Consider the following 25908-nt stretch of genomic DNA (forward strand, 5'->3'; position numbering starts at 1 on the left):
GTCAGCTTTCAAGCTATCTCTGAGAAGGAAGAGGATAGCGTACTCGCAGCCTTCGCTACTGGATTAAACAGCTCCCGCACACACGCGCAAGTGCATCAGGATGAGTTACCTCCAGAGCCAGGAAACTGGAAGGAGATGATGAACCATCCTTACCGAGAGGGATTCCTGGCAGCTTGTGCTCTTGAAATTCAGACAATCAAGAGGAAAGGCACATATGAGGTCATACAACGACCAAATGACCACAGCATACAGATTCTACCACTCCGTTGGGTGTTCAACTATAAGGTTGATAGCAATGGCTATCTCAGCAAGCTCAAGGCCAGAATCTGCGTGCGAGGAGATCTCCAGAAACTTACCACAGAGGAGAAATACTCGGCAACCCTCGCTGCACGCACTGCACGAGCAGTCTTCTCATTAGTGGCTGCTTTTGACCTTGACACTTACCAGTATGATGCTGTCAATGCATTCCTTAATAGTTGGATTGATGAGGAGATCATCACTGAGATGCCAGAGGGTTTCAAGGAACAGAGGCAGTGCTGGAAACTCAAGCGAGCTCTCTATGGCTTACGAAAGTCTCCAAGGCTATGGCAACAAGAAGCGTCTAAGGTCCTGACTTCTTTTGGCTTACAAGTTGTACAGGAAGACCTCTGCCTCTTCTCCACAAACGGCATCATTGTTTTCTTCTATGTGGATGATATCATCATCGTCAACCATCCAGCCCAGCGCACACGCGCAACGGAACTGCGCCAGAAGCTTAATGAGCAGTGGGAACTACGTGACATGGGAGAAGCAGCGTGGTTTCTTGGAATCCGAGTTGTTCGAGATCGGCAGGAGAAAGCACTCTGGCTCTGTCAGGACTCTTATATCTCTTCTATGGCAAGCCGGTACCATCTCACAAATGGCCGCAAAGTTGACACCCCACTGTCCTCAGCACTGGCACTGAAGCCATATGAAGGAGAAGCAACTCGACAACAGATCCATGAGTATCAGCAGAAAGTTGGATCAACGCAATATGCTACCACAATCACCAGACCAGATGCAGCAAAAGCAACCTCTGCGCTTGCACAATTCCTCACAAATCCAGGACCTGAGCACCTTGACGCCATCAACAGGGTCATTACCTATCTATATCACACGCGTTCTCTTGCTTTGACGTATCGCTCACGTCCACATGGAGACATTGAAGCAGTATCCTTCTTCAGCGATGCATCATTTGCGGATAACAGAGATAGGAAGAGCTCAGAAGGATATATCTGCAAGATGTTTGGTGGAGCAGTTGATTGGCGTGCCAGCAAGCAACATACGGTTACCACTAGCACCACGGAAGCAGAGCTGCTAGCGATTTCGGAAGCCGCGAAGACCATGGAAATGTGGAAGCGCCTATTCTTATCCATCCGCTTTGATCCTGAACACCCTTTATCGATCAATTGCGATAACCAGCAAACGATTGGTATACTCACCAGGGAAATACCTCATTTACGTACGAAGCTTCGTCATGTCGACATACACCATCACTGGCTTCGACAGGAGGTTCAAACTGGCCGGATACATGTTGAATGGGTGGAAACAAAGGATATGGCCGCGGACGGCCTAACAAAGCAGCTCCCACGACAGAAACACACCGAGTTCCTGCAACAACTGGGAATGGAGGATATCCACACTTGGTTGGAATAACCTCAGCAATGAGAGCGGATGCTGGGGGGGTGTGTCAACTCTGAGAGAGGTAAAATACTGTGGATTCTCCACTGCTCTTGGTTATTCAGCATCCACCCACATTGCAATAGTAATTGTATGGTAATTCGGGTCATTCTCGGAAGAACTGTGATGTAATACGCAGTTTATAGCCCCTGGATCATTTTCAACAGATCGGAACACACAGACACACTCTCGTTAATCCATCTCATGCATCAATTGGCCGTCCCTCGATACTAGATGATACACGTATCCGACATCCTGACATATAGTCTAATAGAGAGACCGTATCGTCGAGACGCGACCGCGATTCTATAACGCGACTGGGCGTGCTAGCCTATTTTAGGAAGGCGGAGATCGGAGCGGTCAATAGGGGGTGGTCACAGACTTTTGGGGCGCCACTGTATGCAGCTATAGTGGGGTTGTATTAGCCTGTATTAATTACGTCGGACGACCTTTTACACCCCTCTCCTTGAGACAAGGCACAGAGCTCTTGACAGCTCTAGACAGATAGTTATAAGTCGTTGCTACATCAAGATGGCATCAATCTTTGCCCCGTCAATGCGTAAGCTTATCTTCCATATGTTCTAGAGCGAAGAACTATCCGTATCGCAGATGATATTGGCTGCTGGTTGCAATAGAAGTATCATCCACAAAATTTCTTCTAAATATATTGAAATCTGACATGTTCAAAGCACCACCGAGCAAAGATAGTCTACTGCGAAGCATTTCTCTTGTTATGTATGCTAGATACATTTTACGATTAGCTGCTCCAGAATACCAGCCTCTTTTGCTGGAGTTGGCTTACGCTCCTCTTTCGTCAGGGAGCTTTGGCACTACGTCGTGGCAATTAAAAGATCCTAAATGAAATAATTCCGACCATTCTATGTTGCTCAGCTCATATCACCTATGCTCTCTTGTTGGTTATGAACTTTACAACCTCATCATAGCCATTCGAAGACGCGCATTCAAGCGCAGTCCATCCCTCATTATCACTGATACATATGTCTCATCCTTTTTCAATAAGGCCCTTCGCTATCAACTGATGGCCCATTGCGGAGGCCCAGTGAAACGGCGTCCACCCGTGGTTGTCGCTGGCGTTAACATTTGCTCTTTCCTCGAGGAGAAGCTTCACTATATCCTTATTACCATTCATTGAGGCCCAGTGAAGGGGTGGAAGCCGTCTCCATCGCTGGTGTTGACTTCTGCTGCTTTTTCGATTAGGAGCGTCGCCACTGCCTCGGATCATTTACAGTCTGTTGGATAGGTGTCCATGCGCCAACGTCAGTGTTGACCATTGCCCCACTATTGAGAAGAAGGTTCACCACTTCCTTGTGGCCGTTCATTGAGGCCCAATGAAGCGATGTCTTTCCGTTCGTGTCGCTAGCGTGGATGTCCGCTCCTCTCTCGATAAGAAGCCTAGCTATTGCCTCGTAGCCCCTCATTGAGGCCCAGTGAAGCGATGTCCATCCGTTCGTGTCGCTAGCGTGGATGTCAGCTCCTCTCTTAATAAGAAGTCTCACTGTCGCCTCGTGGCCGTTCATTGAGGCCCAGTGAAGCGATGTCCATCCGTTCTTGTCGCTAGCGTGGATGTCAGCTCCTCTCTTGATAAGAAGTCTCACTGTCGCCTTGTGGCCGTTCATTGAGGCCCAGTGAAGCGATGTCCCTTCGCTGCTGTTGCTAGCGTGGATGTCCGCTCCTCTCTCGATAAGAAGCCTCACTGTCGCCTCGTGGCCGTTCATTGAGGCCCAGTGAAGCGATGTCTTTCCGTTCGTGTCGCTAGCGTGGATGTCCGCTCCTCCCTCGATGAGAAGCCTCGCTATTGACTCGTAGCCCCTCATTGAGGCCCAGTGAAGCAATGTCCCTTCGCTGCCGTTGCTAGCGTGGATGTCCGCCCCTCTCTCGATAAGAAGCCTCACTGTCGCCTCGTGGCCGTTCATTGAGGCCCAGTGAAGCGATGTCCATCCGTTCTTGTCGCTAGCGTGGATGTCTGCTCCTCTCTCGATGAGAAGCCTCGCTATGGCCTCGTAACCATTTATTGAGGCCTGTGTGAGCGGAGTATGCCCCAACCTATCCATTTGATTGATGGTTTGTTCTGTTTGGAGTAGTTTGACAATTTCTGTACAACCATGCCCGGCAGCCCAAGAAAGGGGTGTTCGACATTCGTATCCTATGAAATCTTTCTTGGTCTCAATACCCCTAATGATGTCGACTCCGTTGCAGATAGTTGATGGCAGGTTTAAGACAGCAGCAACAGTGTCTCTACTGCCACTGGCCAAAGCAGCGAAAAGCGGATACTTGTATTTCTCCCGGGGCATATAGACTTGTGGGTCCTCGTGGGCCATCGTACGAATGAGCTCAGATAGTCCTTTCTCTGCGAAAATGTAAAAACAACTTGTGTTTGCAGTATATCTTCGAATTTTGAATTTCTCGAAAAGATTGTTAACGACAATCCAGTCAGGGACGTTAAATGCAGAGAGAAACTTTTCTTGAGGACACACTTTCGCGGCGGCGTTGGCATGATGGAGAATGTGTTGATTGGCGTACTGCAGGAATGGATACCGTTGTGAGATACCAGATTGTGTACTCGAATTGGGCTCTGAAGGCAATCTGTTCACAGATTGGCGCACTAGGCTATGGTTCAGATAAACGCTGCAACATTGCTTTAGCGTCTCATGGCTTAGGCTTGCACAATCATATCCGATTTCAGGCCACAGTTCATATAAGCCCTTGTCTTTGACCAGGAAATCGCGAACAGATTCATGTATGAATTGAACTGTTGGTTGTTTGGCTTCCGTAGTCTCAGCAAGCCCTTTTGAGGAGCTAATGACATATCTCTTGAATTTGTTCAGATTGTCACTAGAGTCAGGAGCAGCGACATCTGGAATTTGGTCGTCTACTAGACCCTTCAGTGACAAACCTGACCATAGAGCATGATAAAACTCATTTGGCTGCAAAGGTCGTTCAGCATAAAGAATCCAGATGACACAGAGCAACAGCGCCTCTATATTCTCTTTGTCACGGTTAAGGATGTTTTTGAACAGCTCGCTTAAATCGCTGGGTAATTCTGCGAGTCTCCTCCTCAGAGACATTCCACCTCGCCGATGCTCCTTGTTGAGCATATTAACGGCCAAAACTACCCACAAAAAGACACCGTCAGCCTTCTCGATAATTTTAGATCGTAGCTCTTCGTTCAGAGAAACGTCCGTAACTATAAGACGGGATGCGACGTAGGCTGTCAAGTCTTCTGTATGTCCTAGTTGGTCCTCTAGCGTAAGTCGAATCCCTCGTTGAATGACGATATAGGGATAATGCCGACTAGAAAAACAGACTCGGAACGCGGCTCCTTTAGCTGTGGATTGTTCTGCTAGATCTTCAAAGCACTGAACCATATCCACAACTTGCTGCTCATCACACTCGTCAAGAGCATCGACGAAACAAGTAAATAAGCGGTTGCCCAGGGCGGAAACAGCATTGCAAAAGAGTTCCTTCAGAATATTCAGAGATGGGCAACCGCTTTGAGTTTGCGAGACAACTTCTGAATTATCTAGAACTGTCTGCAGGTCAGGATACCCTTCGAGTAGCTGTAGCAGCAACGATCGATACATCCCACTGATCGACTTTTCTAAGCTCTCGCCTCGAGCATTAAAGAAAAAGGACGCCGTAACAGCATTTTTATAGTGGGGCTTGCGTTTGAGGTTCAAATAGGCAAACTTCATGATTGTCGATTTGCCGGCGCCTGGTTTACCACTTATCCACAGAAAACCATGATGTTGTTTGAGCTTCGCGGGATTGAGCCATTCTTCGTAACTCGGATGGCTCAGAAGCCACCAACATGTCTTGGCGTGCGCTGCTTCGATGGTCAATTTACGGGAGTCAATTTGCTCAAACTTGAGGGATTCTAGCAAACACTGCCGATGTTCAGACGACAGCGACTTATCTAGTTAAAAGTGTGAGCAGTAGCCGGCTGACGTTATTCCCACGATCCTTAGGTGACTCACGAGCGTCCTGTATGTACTTCACTTTTATGTGCGTCTCAGTGATTGGTATCTCCTCGATCAATTCCCTGGCATATGCAGCCGCAGTCGCTGCGGCATATCGTTGCCACTCTTTGTTCTTATGGGAATCAGAGTAGTCGCAGATCCCTCGAATTGGAAGACAAGGGAGAATATCCATTAAGCCAGCTGTCTCCATTTCGAAACAGAGAACGTCAAGTTCTCGAGCAACATTATCCCGAGTGACCCCATGTCTCATAACTTGATTTCCTGAAGCGATTGCGCCGTAGTGAATCACAATATTGTTCGATCTCCGTTTGCTTCGTGGTACAAGCTTTGAATAATCACATTTGTCACAGTTGGCGGATAGCGGGGATGCGTGGTCGTATGTTGCTAGAAAAAGACGGTCTGGGGCCTTCGGGCGGCCATAAAAAACGTTTGTTCCTAGCCTGTGCTGTAGGATAGACGGGATTCGACTAGGTCCTAACTCATGTTTCGCCCGAAGCGCAGACACGGCTGTCCCGAGTAACATATCAGGAGCTCTAGGTATCGCTGTTCGCTGGAACTTCCCATCTCCAACGATTTTCCCAAGATCATACTGCATCACCCTTACTCCGACGACGACATCACCCAGATGAATATCGGACTTGCTTGGAACACCACCACCAATCCCGACCATCAAACTGGCACGAACTGCTGGGAAAGATCGTTTCATGTTGGTGATTACACTTGTCGCACTATTTGTTCCATATTGTTCTGCTGGTAAACACGCAATAATGACCCGCTGTTGCTTAATGCTTCCCAGTACGTAAGTGTTGGTGTCATCTGCATGGGTGGGCAGAGATTGATGGATGTCATCTAGCATGGCACGAGCTGCTGCCATCTCTGTGTGTAACGCGCATATCCAAGCAATGGTGTATTCATCGTGCCTCACGGTGGGAAATCCGTCACGTTGATAAATCATCTGTCGCTGGGGCGAATGGAAGTCTGCCGTGATAGGTCCATGGTTAATTCCTATCTGGATCCCGGCATTGGGGCCATAGTGATAATCCGAAGCCATGACCAGGTTGATATAAACTGTGACTGGTGTGCAAGGCAACGGCGTTGTTTTGACACTCAAGTGAGAAAGGGGCGGCCCGCCTTTCATCATGTGACCTTCGGGCGCGCGTCACCAGTGCTATCCCCTACGAGCCCTCCGCAGACAGTACGCGACAACCGCACGACAACGTATCCCGGCCATTTTGACGCTCATTGGCTGTTGCATTGTCCTTTTACAGTCAGCTGTCATTTGAAATGCGGGTCCTGTTTTCCTCCTGTCTTACACATGCGTGTAATTTTTCCGGTCCCTAGCAAACCCAAACCTCCATTCAAATTTCATCGTATTATCACTAAACTCTGCTGCTCTTTTTTTTCAGCTTTGTTATCGTTTCAGGGCCACATCGTGCGGCAGCGCTCGTCACAGTAGATAGGCTCATGCTTGGAAGGAGCTAGCTTTGGAGCCATACTTGATTAGATGTGAATTTACAAATTACGTGCCCGAAACTTTGTGTAATGTACTGACGAAGCAATGGAAGCAATACATACGCAACTTGCAGGGGGGGGGTTCGGAATAACTCTCAATATAGGCTAGTGTATCTTGCCTCAGGGGCGAAGAGTGTGGGTGGTCGCACTAGTTTCGGGACGCACTGTACTGAAAACTTGAACGTGAAACTATCCAGTAATCATGGTAAGGACTACCCTTAATCGTATTTTATTTGATGCCTCGCGAATCTCGCTTGGTTGGGTTTTTGATAAGTCCACTAGTTCATTTCATACATAACAATTTGGGGCTGTAAAAGTGCATAAAGCGCAGACCTGGATAAGGAAATAAGGAGCCACGTCAGCCACAAGCGTTTACGGCCATTGACAGCAGTTTCTTATTAGTTCGCGACTTTTGAGAAGTACAGAGGGAAGGAGTGTTCTGGAAAAAGCCCAACTTATAATAGGTATTATCTCTGTCGGACTAAAAAGTCCAATTTGTATAGGTAATGACGGTTTCCTTGCCAGTGGCCGTTGTGATCATGGTGAGCGTGTTCGGGTGCTGTTTGCTCGCTTGTGAACTCGCCACTGTATGAATATCTTAGACCGTGTGGTCTAAGCTCGCCCGACGCAAGGTCCTCGATGTCAACAACAGAGACATCTGGGTCCTTGCACAACTTATCAAAGAGCAGTGCTTTGCCGTGGTTCCAACCATCTATTTCCACTGCGGCCCAATTGTCTTCGACTGAACCCGAATAAAAACCATCCGTCCTGATCGGCTTTGATTCATGCCAGGGGGCTGTGGCCATTCTAGCGAAAGCCACACGCCGACAGGTTAGTAGTATGGTGGGTGACCACATGCGAATCCCTGCTGTTGTATGTTTTTATTTTTTATGCTTTAAATGTTTTTTCTTGTTTGATGTTTTCGTTCCATTATTTGAATATTTTTCCTTTTTATTTATTTTTCTCATGATTGTGTCTTTTATGTTGTTTTCATGTTTTTTTTTTTGGTTGAGGTTCCAGGATAAGGCACCGGATTGATGCCTCATTCCCAACCTCTGTCGGCATGCCTGTCCAGGGAAACCGGAGGCACTAAGCTTGATATACGCGTCAAGCTCTCTTGCCACCATTATATTCTACATTCGGGAGATCTTAATGGAAGAACCCCGATCGAGACCGATTATGAGGGATTTACTACTGTCAGGAGCTTGCCGCCCGTTCAGGGATAAATACCCCCAGAATCGCACGTAGACAACATAATACAGTCAAGTCAAAGTTCTGCCAATTCATAAGATCGATTTGTCTAGCAGGCCCTCATTCTATATTCAGTGCTTCGTCGTAGCCCATCTCAACATTTTTTTGGCTCGTTGTCCTTTTTGCTTAACTGTTAAGATATATCGTGCTACTGGCCAATTAGAATGGATCCAAGTAGGAATGGCATTGATCTTGATAGCTCGCGATGATATGTCAATTGCGGAAATGAGGGGATATGAAATGAGTTATGAACAGTAATGATATTTTCTGGATAGGAATAGCATGAGATGGAATGCAGTGGTAGCGTTCACGAATCTGACAGTGTTCACTCGAAGCTCAGACCCTACACCTTTATTCTATGCTCTTCGGTTGTATGATTGATCAAGAAACGACACTCATCCTTTGAAACAATTGGAAATTGAATATACTTTCCAGTCGCGACAAAACATAATATAGATGAATCCGCGATAGGATAAAACTACTCGTCTCAACGTTGATGTTCGCAGGTCTAATACCGATTATTTGAAGATCCATTCCATTACCCCCGCGGAAACCACCCCCCCACCCACCCAACCCCAAAGCCTCGTATTGCTTCTTCCATAATGGAAAACATCATCATTGAGTGAAGGGCACAACACGAGACTTCGCAAGATGGCAATTGAACTGATATAAAGTCCTCAGAATCAGGCCGGCTACCCAAGCTGATTCCAGTAACATCCATGGACCTTCACCGGGTGCGCCATGTACCAAAACATGAAAGGAAGCACACTGGTGCAGCGATCCTGTCCGAATGAGGAAGTGCAAAGAATCAATCTTGATGTTCGCGGATCTGATTCAGATTATACGAAGATCTATTCAACTCTCATCCTCAAAGTTTTCAGTTATTGCCTCTTTCTATGTCGAGGGATCTTGCCGTTGAGTAAAGGGCACAATAACCGAAAACCGTGAAGATAAATTGAAGAGATATTCAAAACCCTCAGGGTCAGGTCCGCAAATATCTAAGATGACTCGTGTAGCATCGTTCACTGAGTGTCCTGGGTACCAAAATATAGAGAAATCTGCAATTATTTTTCAAATGAGAATTTGCGATGAACTAATCTTAATATTCGCGGATCTGATTCCGATTATCTGAAGATCCCCCAATTATATCCTCAAGCGACAGCCTCGTATTGCACCTTCTATATGAAGAGATCCCATTGAATTAAGGGCACAATAAGAACCTCGCTCGAAAGTAATTGAAGAGATATTCGAAATTCTCAGAACCGAATACGCAAATACCCAAAGACTTTTGGGTAGTACCTGTATCCAGGTGTCCTGAGCAGAGATAGAGATCAGCAACTCTTTCCAGCCATAGAGCTTTGCAGTGATTCAAGCCACTAGGGAATGGGACTCGTATCCCAGCAGTAGGAAACCCGGTTCCATTCCAGCTGACCTTCAAAGGGAAAACCATATGGTCATTACCAACCGTGACAAGGCACACAAGGAAAATTCACCCCAAAAAAAGAGGCTGCCGGTTCTGAAGGGGGTGCACCACCACTCCTATGCAAGCGAAAAAAAAAAAAAAAAAACCTTTGCCAAGTGTCGCTTTTCTTGAACATTCTTTATGCCCTTATCGAACAGTTGCATGACACATGGATTTCAACCCTTGGAGGGGCTCTTGGTTGAATAGAGAAAGGCAGAGTGCAGTTCTTTGTCATATTCAGGAAAAGTCCAAAAATATCTAATCTATATGCAATACAAGGGTATCTCGCCAAATCCACCACAAAAAACCCAACCAACCTACTCCGCCGTAATCGCCAACCTAACCCCCCTCTTCACCCTCCTCTCCCCAAGCAACTCCCTCAACCCGCTCAGTAAACTCCTAACGCCCTCCACGCCCAGCCCCTCAATCTCGCCCAGCGGAGTCCTCTCATGGGTAGTCATAACAGCCCTAAGCTGATCCCTCAGCACGCCCGCATTACGCACAAGCTCAGGCTCCACAACCCCCTTCGCAACAAGATCACAGCGCGCCGTAACAGCCATCTCAAACTCCCTCAAGCCCCTAACATTCAGCAGGGGCAGAACCCAGGGCTCCGAAAGAAGCAGCGGAAGTCTCTGCCCCGAAACGACGACCGCCCCGCCACCGGTAATCGTCCCCGTGAACCGACCCAGATCAATCGAGAGCTTCAACTCTTCAAGTGAAGGCAAGGAGGCAACCGTCGCCCAGAACCGCGTCCAGAGCGCGTCGCTGTGCGTATGTGCGTATATCGATCCTTTGTGATCTTGCCCCGCGAGCGGCGTCCAGACGGGACTCCACTGTACCGTTAATTTACGGAGGGAACGGAGGGCGTGCGGGGAGAGGCTCTGTGCGAATGCGATGAATGTGTATAGGTCGTCGACGTCGAATGTTGAGGCGTGGTAGAGTGTATCCGCCGCCTCGGCGTAGACGGCCTTGCAAGTCCTAAGCAGGGCGGTGCTCGCATCGCTTATATTGTCCGGTAGGTGTTCGTGCGTGTGTGGATACAGCAGACTATCGCTGTGTCCCGGGAGACGGCCGTCGTAGATACGCCAACGGGCAGGCGTGAGGGGGCAGCAGTGGCGGTGGTGGGTGAGGGAGGGGTTGTCAGAATCACAGCGGATGTGGCGGATTTTATTCTTGAATTGGACGAGGTGCAGGGTTGAGGCACCGAAGACGTAGGACCAGATTATTTGGCGAATTTCGGGCGGAAGGGAGAGGAGAAGGCTTTGTTGTGAATGGATTGTTGTGAGGTCGATTTCGCCGACAGCAGCCTTCTTCGTATCTGGAGGTGTAGGAGGAGGGGCATTGCGGGTGCCCTTGGGCAGGGCTGTGGCGGATTTGGCGTCCGGCAACTGCAGGGGCGAGCAGATGGCGCGCTCGTGAATGAGGTCGCGGACGGTATCTTGCCAGCGACGGCCGGTGGAGTAGTAGTGCCAGATGGAGTAGGGGTCGCGGACGACCCAGGCGTCGAAGTGGCGCATTCTGCAGTGTCCAGCGGAGATGGTATAGCAGAGAGTGGTATACCCTAGTCGTATACTCAAGGGAGTATCGACTACAAGTACTTGGCCTGAGTACTTATGGCTGTGGGTAGTACTAGGATAAGAGAGTGATCATGCGAGCGATGGAAAGAGTAAAAAAGAAGGAAAATCTGGGGAAATCCACTTTAAACCGGGGCGAGTGGGCTTATAAAGTCCACCCTCTCTACTCGTACCAACCGTCACCGAAACACTTTTACTCTTTGTGTACTCTTGAGGTCGCTGCACCCGGACATTCGACACCCCACTGCTTTCGAATTATTGGTGAATTCATGTGCAAACCAATGGCGATGCTCGGGCGATCCCGGACGGCTGCAACGCTATGACGTCGGAGGTACCGAGAGGAGCACTCTGCTCCGCTCTACTCTACATTATATATATACTATAGACTAAAGAGATGCATATTCCCATGCAGCTACACCCGCGCCTCCTCGTCATCCCTCTTCGCATTACGATGCCTCTCCCTCGCACTCTCTGCAGGAGACGACACAGACCTCCCCCCCTCCTGCGCAAGCACCACGTAAACCGCACAAACAAGAATCAGGCCAGAGCCAACCCATCCGTACACCGAAAGCGTTGTCCCCCAAACAACCTTATCATAAAAAAGCGCAAAAACAACCTGCGTATACGCCATACTCGTCGCTCTAGACCCCTGCCCTGTCCGGGCTAAATGTTTCGGGGGCACATACGCCAAACCCGCCGTTAACAAAAACTGCAGCAAGAACCCGCAAACCCCCAATCCGGTCAACAACAACCACTCCAACCCGGTGCTCGGAACCCGGAACGGAACACCCGGAATCAATGCCATCGCCGCTGCAGATATCACCGTCGTCACGGAGGAAAAGTACGTTACCGAGACGAGCGGGTGTGCGCGTTTACCGATCATCCGGATAGAGGTGTATGCGCCTGCTGCGCCGAGGACGCCTAGACTCGCGACGATTGTCGCGAGGATGTGGTGGTAGGCGTCTGTGTCGGAGGGGGATTCTTTCCCTTCCCCCTTGACCTCGTTGCTGGAGGAGGAGAAAGGTCTCGCAATAAGAAAAACACCCCCCAGCGAAATAACCGCAGCAACCTGCTGCCGCCTTGAGAACGTCTCGCCAGGGATGAGCAGCGAGCAGGCGTAGCATGTAATAATCGGCGCGAGGAAGGTGATGACCGTTGCCTCGGAGAGGGGAAGGTATTGGACTGAATAGTATAGGCCGTACACGCCCATGAACCCGCTTGTTGCGCGGAGCAACAACAGCCCCAGGACTGGACGCGTGCCGAGTGGGTGTGGTGTTTTGAAGAGATACATGTAGATATAGCTTGCTACTGCTGTGATGGACATTCTAGCGAAGAGGACCTAGCCAGTAAAATCAGCACAAACCATCCATAAAATAAAATCTTAGGATTGGAGACAAGGGTGGTTACCTGGAATGGATGCATCGAACTATGAATTTCCAAAATCTGGGTCATAACATTCATGCTTGCGCCGAACATCTGCGCTAGCAGGACGAGGAACATGCCTTTATTCCGGAGCCAGAAGATGCGGGCTGAAGCGGCCCATTTCGTGCGTGGGCGTGCGGATTCGGCGGAGTCATATTCATCGTCGTCGTCAGAGATGGGTCGGGGTTCGTACTCTGCTAGTGAGTCGGGGTCGTCGCGGTAGGGTGTCGGGAGGGGTGCGTCGGGGTGTTCACCCTGGACACTGGCAGTGACATCTTTGTCTGCTTCTTCCTGGGTGGATTGGTGGTGATCGGAGTGGGGCGGGTCTCGCATGGTGATTTTGCCTCGAGTCGTAAGGTGGTCTATGTGCCAGTGGGATGGAATGGTGTATGAGTGGGTGCCTCTATCCTCTAGTGTATGATGTAGAAAGGAAATAAAAATGAGAATTGGAGACCTGAAAGACTGGAGTGAAGGGGGGTGACATAGGCGGACCGTGAAGAAGGAAAAAAATGATGCGGAGCATGACGCGCGGGACTGACCGCTCTACCCTCACTTCACTAGTGTAGTGTATAGCAAGTCATTCTACGAGGGTAATTACTCACAACTCGACTAGTGAACTGTTCATATGAATCTGGCTGAATAATGTAACTAGAATCTAATGTATGGTTGCCTGCTCAGCTATGTACGCAGCTGACGACGGACTTGTATCCGACATGGCTTCATCTGACTGATCGACAGATCGCTGCGGAGTCAGAAGTACTGCATCCAGGAAGGAGCTATGCACATCCATTCCACCTTCCATTAGTTACCCCTAAGGTAGGTCCGATGTAGAATGCAATGAAAACGCTCAATGCTTTCCTAGAAAAACTACTATACAAACGTGAACGTATCACCCCCCTTCTCCCTCAACATATTCCCTACCCTTTGCGAACCAACAACACGCTCCAACTTCAACGCATCCCATTTACTAAACAGCGCGCGCACACCTCCCTCCGCCGCCTCAACAATAGCCGCAGGATCTAGACCCAGGAATCCCACAATCTCCTGATAAAAGACCGGGTTTTCGGGCAATCCATACATGACGACGCGGCGCACGCCGCGGATCTGCGTGCGGCGGAAATGGTGCGCCCGCTCCGTGTACAGCAGCACCGAATGTCGGCCCGTCATGAAGTGGCTGCGGGCGCGTGACACATCGCGCGGCTCGGTGTACTCGGAGATCGCGCCGAAGGAGACGTTCGTCGTTTGCGCCGAGGTGGCGAAGTGGTTGCGCACGCGGACGAAGTCCAGGTACGACGGGATGAAGATCAGGGTTCCCGCGCCGCCTTTGCCGCGGCCCGTGATGTTTTTGACCAGACTGGACAGGATGGTCGTGGTGAAGTGCTTGAAGCGGGCGTCAGGGTCCTTTTGTGGGGAGAGGCTGTCGATGCGGGAGAAGGTTTGTTTGACGGAGACCGGGAGCGGGAGCTCGGTGATGGCGCCGGCGTGCGTGGGGGTGATTTTGGTCCGACCAGAGGTGTTTTGCATGTGTTGAGAGAAGAGCGAGTTGATCTCGGGCGTGATGAAGGAGGCGAGCACGATTGTCTGGCGGATGTGCCGAGCTTGGTTATCCAGATACCAGTTGCGGACGCGGCTGAAGTCGCAACCGTGGGCTTCCTTTGGTTGTTGGTTCAGGTGCTGGAAGATGAAGGTGATGTGGTCCCAGTTTTGCATCAGCAGAGCGTCGGCGTGGTCGACGACGACGACCTCGATTGAGGAGAGGAAGTCGTGGTCGCGCTTTTTGGCGTCTGCTTGGTCCATGATCGTTCGGAGACCCAGGGGGAGGCGAGGATAACATCCGAGTTGTAGAATTGCGAAAAGTACTTGACGGTCTTGCGGGTGAATTTCAGTCCCATTCGGAACATGTCGTCGTCGTTGCCGCCGAAGAGCTCGCGGAAGTCCTCGGTCTTGTTCTCCCAGCTCTCGTCGTCAGGCGATGAAAAAGTATCGAGGAACCGCTTCTTATTTTCGTGTTGCTCGGCCTGGTAGAATCGGGTGATGGCATCGACAACGCGCACACAGGCTTGACGGGTTGGAAGGATATAGAGGACCTTGGGCCGGGTGAAGCCCTGGTCACGGCACTCGATGTCGGTGTCGGGGTCCTTGGCGAGACGAGCATTGTTCTTGAGGACTTGATCGCGGGTCTTGATCAGGTGATTGACAGTGTGTAGAGCCGCAATGTCGCGCATCGTCTGCGCGGTGTCGGTCGTCCGCGAGCCGAAGAGGAGATCCTGGTAGTCGAAGACATACGGGGCAAGGTGTTGGGCGGGACCGCGGATGGTGGGTAGAAGATCGGCGACACGGGGCTTGAGTTTGTTTTTGAGCTGGACGATTGTCAGTATTGTGATGAAAACGCTATAAAAAGTGGTGTAATACCTTTAGGTTGGCTGTGCTCTTCATCGCCAGCAGTAACGAAGCAGCCTCTCCCATGTCCGGGACCGAGTGCACCAGACGCAATCCATCGACTTCTTTCTTTGCACTCGCCCATTTGTTGGCCTGGATCTGCTCAATCTTCTTGGGAATATCAGACCCATCGGGCAGGTTGAAATGCTTTTCAAATGGACCGACAGCATCCTCGTCCTCGTCGACATCCTCCTCTTCGTCGTCGGACGGAGCCTGATCTTGAAGAGCGTCATCGTCACTTTCTTTTTCTTCTTCTTCTTCTTCTTCCTCCTCCTCTACAGCCACCTTGGCATCATTGGCAATCTTTCTCCTCTTGCGATCGGGTCCTTTGTCGGAGTCTGCTTGCAGCAGCTGCAGCAATTCATTGTATGGGCGTCCCGTCTGCTCTTCTTCGTCGCTGCTCGAAGACACATCGTCATCCATGACAGTATCCTCCTCGACCTCTTCAACAGGAGCATCTTCACCAGAGGACTCGTCCGAGCTGTGACTGTTAGCTCTATCCTGAGAAATATGGTGGTGCAACTCACTCCACATCGTGCAATCGCGACGAGTCAAAGTTTCGCCGGAAGCCACCGCGGCCACGGCCACCGCGACCGCGACCACGGCCACGACCTCTGGAAGAACCGCTTCGGGGAGGGGGCATTGTCAATCAAATGTGTAGTAGTCAATGTAGCTGGATGGAAGTTCCTGAGTTGAGGTGAAAATTGTTATCTTATCTTAGCGCGAAAATTGCCGCACACAAAGGCGTCGGGCGGAACTCCACCCGCAAAGGAAAAATTGTCCCTCCGAAGCGCTTTGCAACTTGAACTTCCAGATCTGCTAGGCCACCTCAACCACATCCTCCCACCATCCCACCATGGCCGACTCCTTCCTGCACCTCGCCCGCCCTCTGGGCCCCGTCTCCGTGGGAACCGCCCCGACCACTGCCCCCTTGAATGTGGTCATCCAGCCGCAGGTGCGTTTGCCGAACACAAAGAGGGGAAAATTCGTCCTAATCGATTGTCTAGGCTGTCTTCGCCATCCTCGACCACTCGCTCCGCCGCAACGCCGACCAGGAACGGGTCATTGGAACTCTGCTGGGAACACGATCCGAGGATGGAGGTGAGGTCGAAGTGCGCTCCGCCTTTGCCGTGGGCCACTCCGAGGCCGAGGACCAGGTCGAGGTCGATATGGAGTATCACAAGCAGATGCTGGCCCTGCACCTCAAGGCCAACCCGCGCGAGGTGCTGGTCGGCTGGTACGCCACTGCCTCTGAGCTCAACACCTTCTCTGCTTTGATCCAGAACTTCTACAGCGGCCAGGGCGACGGTACCTGGCCCCACCCCGCCGTCCACCTGACTGTGTCCACCGAAGCCGGCAAGGACCTCGAGACTCGCGCTTATATCTCTGCGCCTGTTGGTGTGACCGCCGAGCGCGCCGCCGATAGCGCCGCTTTCATTCCCGTTCCGTACGAGCTGCGATACGGCGAGGCCGACAAGAGCGGTCTGGAGGCCATTGCCAACGCCAAGGATACCGAGGAGCGATCGACTAGCATTGCCACGGATGTTGAGGCTCTGGAGCGTGCCATTGAGGAGGTTCTGGCCATGATTGACCGTGTGTCGCGTTATGTGGAGTCGGTGATTGACGAGGAGGCCCCTGCTTCGACTGCCATGGGTCAGTTCCTGCTGAACGCTCTGGCTCTTGCGCCCAAGGTGGAGCCTGCCGATATTGAGAAGGACTTGTATGTGCACCACATGGATCAGATGACTCAACCATCTGATCTATGCTGTTCCCTGCTGATAATGAATGACTCTTAACTAACATCCTCCAGCAACAACCACATCCAGGACGTCCTGGTCGTTTCCTACCTGGCCAACACCATCCGCACACAGATGGAGCTGTCCAACCGACTAGCCACTGCCCAGCTCACCCTGGGCGGCGGCGAGTCGACCGGTGCCGAGGGCCAGCGCAACCAGCGCGGTGGCAAGGGCGGTCGTCCCCGTCAGGACCGCGCTCCCGAGGAGGCTCGCGCATAGATGGTTCTCTCGAAATGATGCATGACGTGAATTCTTGCGAAGCTACACCTTGCCCGTTGATGTTTTATGTCTCCTTCCTATTTTCTATCTGTTTGTTCTATCTACATTTTTTTTTTCCCTTTTATTTTCCAATGTCTCTCTCCATCCCTTTGCGAGAGGCAATTCATCTTCGGGCACCAAAACTTCTTTCCTCCGCATTCTGTCTTGCAGACTGTTGTTGCAGTCCTGCGAAAAATGGCGCATTGGAGTCTTGGCTTGCTGGGAGGGGAGACGGGACGGAGCTCCTACGAGTGTCCTCGAGAGCAGCGAGCAGCGCGCAGGGAGAGCTGCCCTGTCAAGTCAAAGTCAAGAAACCCGGGTTGACCGGTTCATGAAGTCGCATCTAGTAAGTACTGAGCGGCGTTTAGTTATGACGAAATGGACATATATGTTAGACTCTGCTCGCGTAGATCTACCTGAGAGATAGGGCATTATCAGATCAGTACTACTGCACTGCGTACACTCACTACCCTAAACTATTCTATGCCCAAGGGTATCTAATCCTATACTTACCATTCTGCGTAGTGTTGTGTCTTACTAAGTCCGCTCCCGCCCGACCGCCAATCCGTCCTACGCCAACCCCGGTAGAGCCACCCTCTTTTTGAGTCTCACCTCCCCCAAACTTGCAGTCTCCGTATTGACATCACGGATTGAGGCTGTCGACCAGTCTGCTGAGCACTTAGAGTGTGCATCAATTTTTCTGACAACTCCACACGACACTGTCGTGTCACACCCGCAGTCGTGAAACCAAGGGAAAGCCAAGGGGTCGCAAAGTGGTGGAGATGACGATCCCAAACGCAAACCGGGAACGTTTCCACACCTCCAAGCCGGGCGACCTCTGGGAATGCATCGAGGCATCTGACGATAGATTCTCTCGCTCTTCACATAACGCGACGCGCAATGTCCTGCAGCGTATCTAGGTGCCTGCATACGTGCAGTCCGATCTAACGCGAGCGAAGGCGGAAATAAGCAATCAGGGTCCGACCCACTCGGTTCTTCAGATAGCGACATAGAATGGAATCGTACACAACCAGACAAAAATGGCACCGGAGGTATCATGACAGGCAAAAGCAAGCAGACATAAATTGACACCTCTCGCAAGAGTTTATTATTCCAGCATAATCGACGCATTCCATCCGATCGCCGATCACCACAGACTCAGCTCGCGTCCACGGGCCCGCGGCATGCGATGAACCCCTTGTGGGTCATCTGCACCAACGAGATGGCGTTGCCAACCCCGAATTTCAGCACGTATCATAAGTGGATTAAGGGATAGCCAGGAAAATTCGAGGTCGCGCGATCTCCAGTCCCCTCGGACATAGCCTTTTACATCCTACTTATCTGACATCGATGTCCTGCGCACAATGGCTCGTCTAGTCGAATCCGACACCATGCATACGTTTCTGGACCCGCCAGAAGAAGAGGACCTGGAGCTTCAGCATATGGACTCGCACCGTCACTTTGAACCCCTGGACTACGACACCAAGCCCATCTTAGCGGAGGACGCGCTAGATCCCACCCCCACCGAGCGCGGCAAATCTACTGAAGAGGTCTCTTATTTGAAGCTGGTGCCGTTGACGATCGCATTATGCCTGGCTATGCTCTGTTTGTCCCTGGTGAGTGTGCCCAAAAGTGTCGCGATGCTCTCCCGCTGGTTGTCGCGGAACATCTCCTCCCTTCCTTCGCGCGTCTCCCCGTCACTAGTCGCTAACCTTAGCTTGCACAGGACGGGACGATCCTCGCTACGGCGATTCCCAAAATTACCAATGCATTTAATTCTCTGGATGATGTCGGCTGGTACGGGAGTGCGTACCTCTTTACTAACTGCACTGTGCAACTGCTATTCGGCAAGCTGTACACCTTCTACTCCGCGAAATGGGTGTTTCTGTGTGGCCTGGCCATTTTCGAGATCGGCTCGCTGATCTGTGCCCTCGCGCCGAATTCGGTCTCTCTCATCATCGGCCGTGCAATTGCAGGCCTGGGCGCCGCGGGTTTGTTTTCTGGTGCGATTATCATCATCGCCAACACCGTTCCGCTGCGCATTCGTCCGGTTTATATCGGGATTCTGTCGAGTATGCACGCCGTCGCCAGTGTGGCTGGTCCAATGTGAGTATCCCGTATCCCGCCGGCATTGCAGAAACTAATTCCATCGCAGCCTGGGCGGTGCTTTTACAGATAAACTGACCTGGCGCTGGTGCTTCTGGATTAATTTACCTCTCGGCGCTGTCACTGCCATTGCCATTCTCACTCTCATGCCGACTCGGACGGCGAATGTTCAGCACCTGCCATGGAAAGAGCAAATCCAGCATTTCGACCTGCCCGGCACTCTCACCATGATCCCATCGATTATTTGTCTTCTACTCGCCCTGCAGTGGGGTGGCTCGACATACCCCTGGAAGAGCGGCCGCATCATCGCCCTGATGGTGCTCTTCGTTGTCCTGTTCATCGCCTTTCTCGGAATCCAATATTGGCAAAAGGACCGCGCCACCGTCCCCGTCCGCCTCATGAAGAACCGAAGCGTTTTTGGTGCTGCCTGGTTCGCCTGCTGTATCTCAGCACCGATGTTCGTCGTCGCATACTACGTTTGTCACCCCTCGCCCCAAATCCCCCTTTATTATCTTCATTAACAACCCCACCGCAGCTCCCCATTTGGTTCCAAGCCATCAAAGGCGTAACCGCCACCCAATCTGGCATCGACAACCTCCCCAGTCTAATCGGCATCGTAATCTTCGCCATCATAGCCGGCGGCCTCGCCTCCGTAATTGGCTACTACACGCCCCTCGTCCTCATCTCATCAGTCCTTACCTCCATCGCCGCCGGCTTGCTCACAACCCTAAATGTCGACTCAGGCATGCCGCAATGGTTCGGCTACCAAGTTTTACTCGCCGCAGGCGTCGGTTTCGGTTGCCAAAACGTGATGCTCGTCTCCCAAGTCGCCGTCCACTCCGATGACATGGCAATCGCCACCTCAATCCTAACATTCGTCCAAACACTGGCCGGAACAGTCTTCCTCTCCGTCGCCGAAAGCGTCTTCCAAAATAGTCTCATGACCAACCTCCTCTCCTCCCTCTCAAAATCAAATGCAGCCCTCGTCCTCGAAGGCGGCGCAACCGGTTTCCGCAACACAGTCCCAAAAAGCCTACTTCCGCCCATCATGTTCGCGTACAATGACGCCGTCATGCAGACATTTTACGTCGCTGTCGCGACGGGAAGTATCTCCATCCTCGGACCCATTTTCATGGAGTGGTTGTCCATCAAGGAGCAACCGGAGACGCCAGCCGAGAAGCAAGAGACGCCTTCGCCGCAGATTCAGCAGTCGGAAGCTGCGCTGGCCAGGAGACGGACTATCCGCATGAGTTCGATTGGTATGGGTGGGCCGCATGGTGGACGGCTTAGTACTCTTGGTGCTGCACCGGCGCCTGGAAATGGGGGCTGGGTTTAGCCCTCTTAAGAATTAAATTAGAGTTAACGGTCTTTTATACCTACCTTCGTATTTAGAGAGGGCTCATGGCGTGCATGTATGGATATAGCTTTTTTTGGTTTTTTTTTTTTATCATTTTATGAGATTATTAGATATAGACTTTTCAATAAAAAAATCTGAAACTTATGATCGTTATTCGTTATCACGCACTGATCATGCTGCTAGTGGTCTACCCCGACTAATACCCGGTGCACCACACCACGCGTAGTATATACAACCTAGTGCCATCCCCAGGGGGCAGTGGGCTAATCCAGACCTTCCTGTAAAACCCTCGCACTCAAATCAGCCTGCACCCAGCTCTCAATCAACCCCACCGTATCACCAACCAGATGATCATAATTCGCACCAGAAGGTATAAACATCGACTGGTGCGCCTCGACTTCATCCATATCCTCCATTAGCACGGGCGTCCAGTGCGCGTTGTCGTGGTATTTCCAGTGGTTCTTTGGTAGGAGGATGAATTTGCGCAGTTTTTGCTCCTTCTCTCCGCCGCTTTCGGTGGTCTCGAGGCTAATGCCAGATTCTGAGGTGCTTTCTGAGAGGTGCAGGCTTGAGGTTTCTGGTGTGGTTTGGTCTGGTATTGGGAGGTTTCGTTCTGGGAGGGGTGGTGGTGTGGGCTTTTTTGGGGGCAGTTCGGGTGGTGAGGGGGTTGCTGTAGCTGAAGCTGTCGATGGCTCTTGCGATGTTGGCGATGGCTGCGGTGTTGCGTCTTTGCCGCTGGGCTTAGAGATATGCAGTTTCTCTATTGAGTCTTCGGGAGTTGGCGTTGTCGATTGTGAGGGGGACTCTTCAACCTTCACCTCTTTCTCAGCCTCCTCATCTTTCCCATCCTTCTTCTCCTCATCCTCCTTCACAGGCTTTCTCCTCCCAGTACTAGCAGTATAATAATTCATAAACCTCACCCTCTCCTTACCCTCCTTCTCTAACTCCATAATCTCCCGATACCGCCTCCTAAGCTCCGAATAATTATTCACACACCCGGCAAACTTGGCCGAGGACACCACGCGATCAAAAACCGAGCGGGCCAGATTATCCGTATTTTTCTGAACAAAGTGCATAACATTCTTAAAGAACCCCCGATTCGCAAGACGGACATCATTCCTCCAGGGCCGATCGAAATTCGGATCCGGCTCCGGTTGCACCTTATACGCCGGCTCCATGCCGAGCGATTCCTGCTCGCCGGCCAATTTCTCTTCGGGCGCGACGTCTTTCTTTGGCATTGAGCTCAAAATCCCCGTTGGCACGACACGCGGGTGTAGGCCCAAGAACGGGACATCGTAGTTCACCAGGCCTAGGATCTGATGTCTCCGCAGCAGCGCGACATCTGCGGCGACGATCCCGCCTAGGCTATGGCCGAGTAGGATTATGTCGAGGTCTGGTGCTTCGTGAGGTTTTAGCCTGCATTCATGGTGTCAGTACATTGTTACCAGATTGGGGTTGATACAAAGGCGGGTCGGGCCGGCCTCATCAACACATCAACATGAATGAAAGGATGGAAGGATGACCTACCACGCACTGAATTGTTCCACCGCCGACTGAATCTCCCCATGCGATTTATACCGCGGATAAATCCTCGTGTAAACAACATGCGACTCGCCCAGCAGCCCGGAGAGAAGCTCATGGACATGCGCGGGGAGGTCCTGGAAGCTAGCCTCGGAGCCCATGAAGCCATGGATATAAATCAGGAGTAGACGGCGCTTATTCTCTGCGCCCGCCGGCAGCGAGAGGTCTTTGGGGAGATTCGCGTCATTGCGGATCACGGCCATGGCAAGAGCCTGGGGGGGGATGGAGGGGAAACGGCATAACATCCCAATGCTTGGGTAAAACGGAGTCCACCCGCACCGCCACACTTCCCTCCTCAACACCCCCCATCTTCTCGAAGAGGAAAAGGCGATCGTCGCTGCACGGCCCGCTCGCCACCGCAACACAGGCTGATTAACGAAATGCGCGGCGACCGTTGGACGAGACTGTGGAGAGCGCGCTGCTCATCTCTTTAGCTTGTGGTTATTGGGTCATCGCTGTGGCTGAACACAGCTGCGGAGCGGGCGCATCGCGGGGTGAGAGTCGCCACGGCGTCAACAGTTGCACAAGCTAACCCCATATATGAGATCGCTCTGAACAAGCGGATGCAGCACTGATTCCCTCCATCGTCAAAATGGAGAAAGAGAAAGCCCCCGACCGCGAGGGCGACAGTCCCCCGCCATACACGCCCTATGTCGACCCTCAAGTGACAGCCGAGTTGGGCGATGTCCATAGTCAGTGATCACTTGAAAGAAAGAGACAGGATGAAAAGAATTAACGCGGAACAGATGGCCGCATCGACGTGAACCTCAAATCCAAACTCGCCAAATCGCTCGCGCAAATCGCCGAGCGCGAAGAAAAAGGAGCACCCGTTCCCAGAACCCCCAGAACCCCCAGAACTCCCATCAACAACCCCCAAACCAACCTGCGACTTGAAACTCAACATCGTAATCCAAATAGTCGGCAGCAGAGGCGACGTTCAGCCTTTTATCGCCCTAGGCAACGCCCTCCAACGACATGGTCACCGAGTCCGAATAGCCACACACGGCGTCTTCGCCTCGTTCGTGCGCAACTCCTATCTAGAATTCTTCCCGATAGGCGGGGACCCCGCCGCACTGATGGCGTACATGGTGAAGAACCCAGGTTTGATCCCGCAAATGAAGACCGTGCGCGACGGTGAGATCAAGAAGAAGCAGGTAATGGTGGCAGAGATGTTGGAGGGGTGCTGGAAGAGCTGTATTGAAGACGATCCGGAGACGGGCGAGCCGTTCGTCGCTGACGCAATTATTGCCAACCCGCCCAGTTTTGCTCATGTGCATTGTGCGCAGGCGCTGGGGATACCCGTGCATTTGATGTTTACGATGCCGTGGAGCACGACGCGGGCGTTTCCGCATCCGTTGGCGAATTTGGGCGAGGAGTTGAATCGGGAGGTTATGAATACCACTACTGCGAATTGGGTTTCGTATGGGATTGTTGAGTGGTTGACTTGGCAGGGGTATGTACCTCTTGATAATGATGATAATGATGATAGAGAGACGACGCTAACTATCAGACGGCAGGCTCGGGGATGTAATTAATAAATTCCGCTCCTCGATTGACCTCGCCTCAGTGCCTGCAACAGAAGGACCTTGCCTAGCAGAAGCACTCGAAATCCCCTTCACATACTGCTGGTCACCGGCCTTAATACCACGACCCCGAGACTGGCCTTCTCATATCGGTAGGACACCCAACACTCTTTACAACTCACAACTAACCATTATGATAACAGACGTGGTCGGCTTCTTCTTCGCCGATACACCAGACTACACACCCCCACCCGACCTAGTGCAATTTCTCGCCGCTGGTCCACCACCCGTCTACATCGGCTTCGGCAGCATCGTCGTCGACGACCCGCAAAAGTTAATCAACACTATTTTAGATGCAGTCTCCATGTCCGGCGTGCGAGCCATCGTCTCAAAAGGCTGGAGCGAGCTAGCCGGACGACCAGATGAGAACATCTACTACATCGGCGACTGTCCGCACGGCTGGCTTTTCCAGCGCGTCTCGGCGGTCGTACATCATGGTGGTGCGGGGACGACTGCTTGCGGGTTATTGAATGGAAAGCCGACGACAATTGTTCCTTTTTTTGGCGAGTACGCTTACCCTCTTCTCACCTTCACCTTTTTTTTTTTTTTTTTTTTTTTTCATTCTAAATATGCTGTAGTCAACCATTTTGGGGCAACATGGTCGCAAAGGCAGGCGCGGGCCCAAACCCAATCCCGCACGCCTCCCTCGACGCCGAATTACTCGCCTCCGCAATCCAATTCTGTCTCACGCCCGAAGCAGCGAACGCAGCGCAGGAAATCGCTATCAAAATGCAGGCTGATGCGGGCGTGACGGCGGCCGTGGATTCATTCCATCGGCATCTCCCGCTCGAGCGAATGCGCTGCAGTATTATGCCTGACCAGGTGGCTGTGTGGAAATACACGAAAGCTAAAAACCCACTTATCCTCTCCAAGACAGCGGCCAATGTCTTGATCGAACATAATCGAATTGAGGCGCAGCATATCAAGTGGTAAGTCCAACCACCAACTCCAGAAAACATGATGCTAACCCAATGCAAACGATCTAAAGCTACCCCCCAAACCCTATCCTAATTTACAACCGCCGCTGGGACCCGTTGACCGGCGTCCTCAGCGCAGCAGCCGGAACAGGCACAAACATGGCAAAGTCAACGGGCGAAATGTTCTACAACCCGTACAAAGAATTCAAACGCAGCCGTTCCAGCCCCGAGTCAAATGACCCCTTCCAAACAGCCTCCAACATGGCCAGCGCCAGTCTAAAATCCTTCGGCAAATTCTCCGGCACATATCTCCGCGGCGTAATAGTCGACATCCCCCACGCAGCCGCAGAGGGCTTTCGGCGGGCACCGCAGCTGTATGGCGAGAAACCGAAAGAGTACGGACATGTCTCGGGTTGGAAATCTGGCATCGCGGTTGGAGGGAAGAATTTCGTTGGTGGGATGGCCGGTGGCGTGGCGGGGATGATTACGGAGCCGATTAGGGGTGCGCTGGATGGGGGGAGAGACGGGGCGATTCGGGGGTTGACGAGGGGGGCTTTGGGGATGGCTACTAAGATGCCTTCGGGTAAGTTCCCTCTTTCTCTTTGGTGAGGGTTCGGTGGGTTGAGGCTAATTTGTTCCAGCGGGGATCGGACTTATGGCGTACCCATTCCATGGTATCTCGAAGAGTATCGAGGGTGCGTTTCGGACCAAGACGCCGAAGGAAATTGTTTTGGCGAGGATGAGGGAGGGGTATGCGGATGCGCATCGGATGGGGTTGTCCAGCGAGGAGCAGGAGGAGATTTTGCAGGTTTTTGAGATTCTTTTGAGCTCGATGGGGGCGTAGCACAGCACACATTTCATGCAGGATAGCGTGGCAGCGAAATGAATAATGATTCACCATTTACGTATGCCTCCACATTCAACCTCAATGACAAATACAGTTTAGGTATGTGT

The 25908-nt window shown here is 51.6% G+C and overlaps 8 protein-coding genes across 8 annotated transcripts; 3 read left to right on the forward strand and 5 right to left on the reverse strand.

Annotated features, from left to right (window-relative positions):
- Positions 1–2701: 2701 nt before the first annotated feature.
- N7532_000260 (Pfs NACHT and ankyrin domain protein) lies at positions 2702–6570 on the reverse strand (the record flags this gene model as incomplete). Its single annotated transcript, XM_056612764.1, has 3 exons — positions 2702–2884; positions 2946–5593; positions 5694–6570. 3 exons carry the CDS (start codon positions 6568–6570, stop codon positions 2702–2704), a joined length of 3708 nt encoding a protein of 1235 aa, XP_056479988.1.
- Positions 6571–10238: 3668 nt separating this feature from the next.
- On the reverse strand, positions 10239–11438 carry N7532_000261 (uncharacterized protein; the record flags this gene model as incomplete). The annotated part of the gene is made up of 1 exon (XM_056612765.1): positions 10239–11438. One exon carries the CDS (start codon positions 11436–11438, stop codon positions 10239–10241), a length of 1200 nt encoding a protein of 399 aa, XP_056479989.1.
- A 469-nt stretch (positions 11439–11907) lies between these two features.
- On the reverse strand, positions 11908–13250 carry N7532_000262 (DMT family transporter; the record flags this gene model as incomplete). Its single annotated transcript, XM_056612766.1, has 2 exons — positions 11908–12834; positions 12903–13250. 2 exons carry the CDS (start codon positions 13248–13250, stop codon positions 11908–11910), a joined length of 1275 nt encoding a protein of 424 aa, XP_056479990.1.
- A 537-nt stretch (positions 13251–13787) lies between these two features.
- On the reverse strand, positions 13788–15999 carry N7532_000263 (UTP25 family protein; the record flags this gene model as incomplete). Its single annotated transcript, XM_056612767.1, has 4 exons — positions 13788–14690; positions 14729–15277; positions 15330–15837; positions 15884–15999. 4 exons carry the CDS (start codon positions 15997–15999, stop codon positions 13788–13790), a joined length of 2076 nt encoding a protein of 691 aa, XP_056479991.1.
- Positions 16000–16212: 213 nt separating this feature from the next.
- N7532_000264 (eukaryotic translation initiation factor 3 subunit F) lies at positions 16213–17371 on the forward strand (the record flags this gene model as incomplete). Its single annotated transcript, XM_056612768.1, has 3 exons — positions 16213–16311; positions 16364–17076; positions 17167–17371. The coding sequence occupies 3 exons, from the start codon at positions 16213–16215 to the stop codon at positions 17369–17371; spliced, it is 1017 nt and encodes a 338-aa protein (XP_056479992.1).
- A 1403-nt stretch (positions 17372–18774) lies between these two features.
- Positions 18775–20852, forward strand: N7532_000265 (MDR family MFS transporter; the record flags this gene model as incomplete). The annotated part of the gene is made up of 4 exons (XM_056612769.1): positions 18775–19026; positions 19137–19516; positions 19566–19992; positions 20052–20852. 4 exons carry the CDS (start codon positions 18775–18777, stop codon positions 20850–20852), a joined length of 1860 nt encoding a protein of 619 aa, XP_056479993.1.
- Positions 20853–21136: 284 nt separating this feature from the next.
- N7532_000266 (alpha/beta hydrolase) lies at positions 21137–22699 on the reverse strand (the record flags this gene model as incomplete). Its single annotated transcript, XM_056612770.1, has 2 exons — positions 21137–22289; positions 22401–22699. 2 exons carry the CDS (start codon positions 22697–22699, stop codon positions 21137–21139), a joined length of 1452 nt encoding a protein of 483 aa, XP_056479994.1.
- Positions 22700–23046: 347 nt separating this feature from the next.
- On the forward strand, positions 23047–25798 carry N7532_000267 (putative sterol glucosyltransferase; the record flags this gene model as incomplete). The annotated part of the gene is made up of 7 exons (XM_056612771.1): positions 23047–23146; positions 23201–23359; positions 23412–23907; positions 23972–24544; positions 24616–24966; positions 25026–25537; positions 25596–25798. 7 exons carry the CDS (start codon positions 23047–23049, stop codon positions 25796–25798), a joined length of 2394 nt encoding a protein of 797 aa, XP_056479995.1.
- Positions 25799–25908: the final 110 nt, after the last annotated feature.

The sequence above is a fragment of the Penicillium argentinense genome (genome assembly GCF_028826775.1).
Source record: "Penicillium argentinense strain IBT 30761 chromosome Unknown utg000001l_segment0_segment0, whole genome shotgun sequence".
In the NCBI taxonomy this organism is placed as follows: domain Eukaryota; kingdom Fungi; phylum Ascomycota; class Eurotiomycetes; order Eurotiales; family Aspergillaceae; genus Penicillium; species Penicillium argentinense.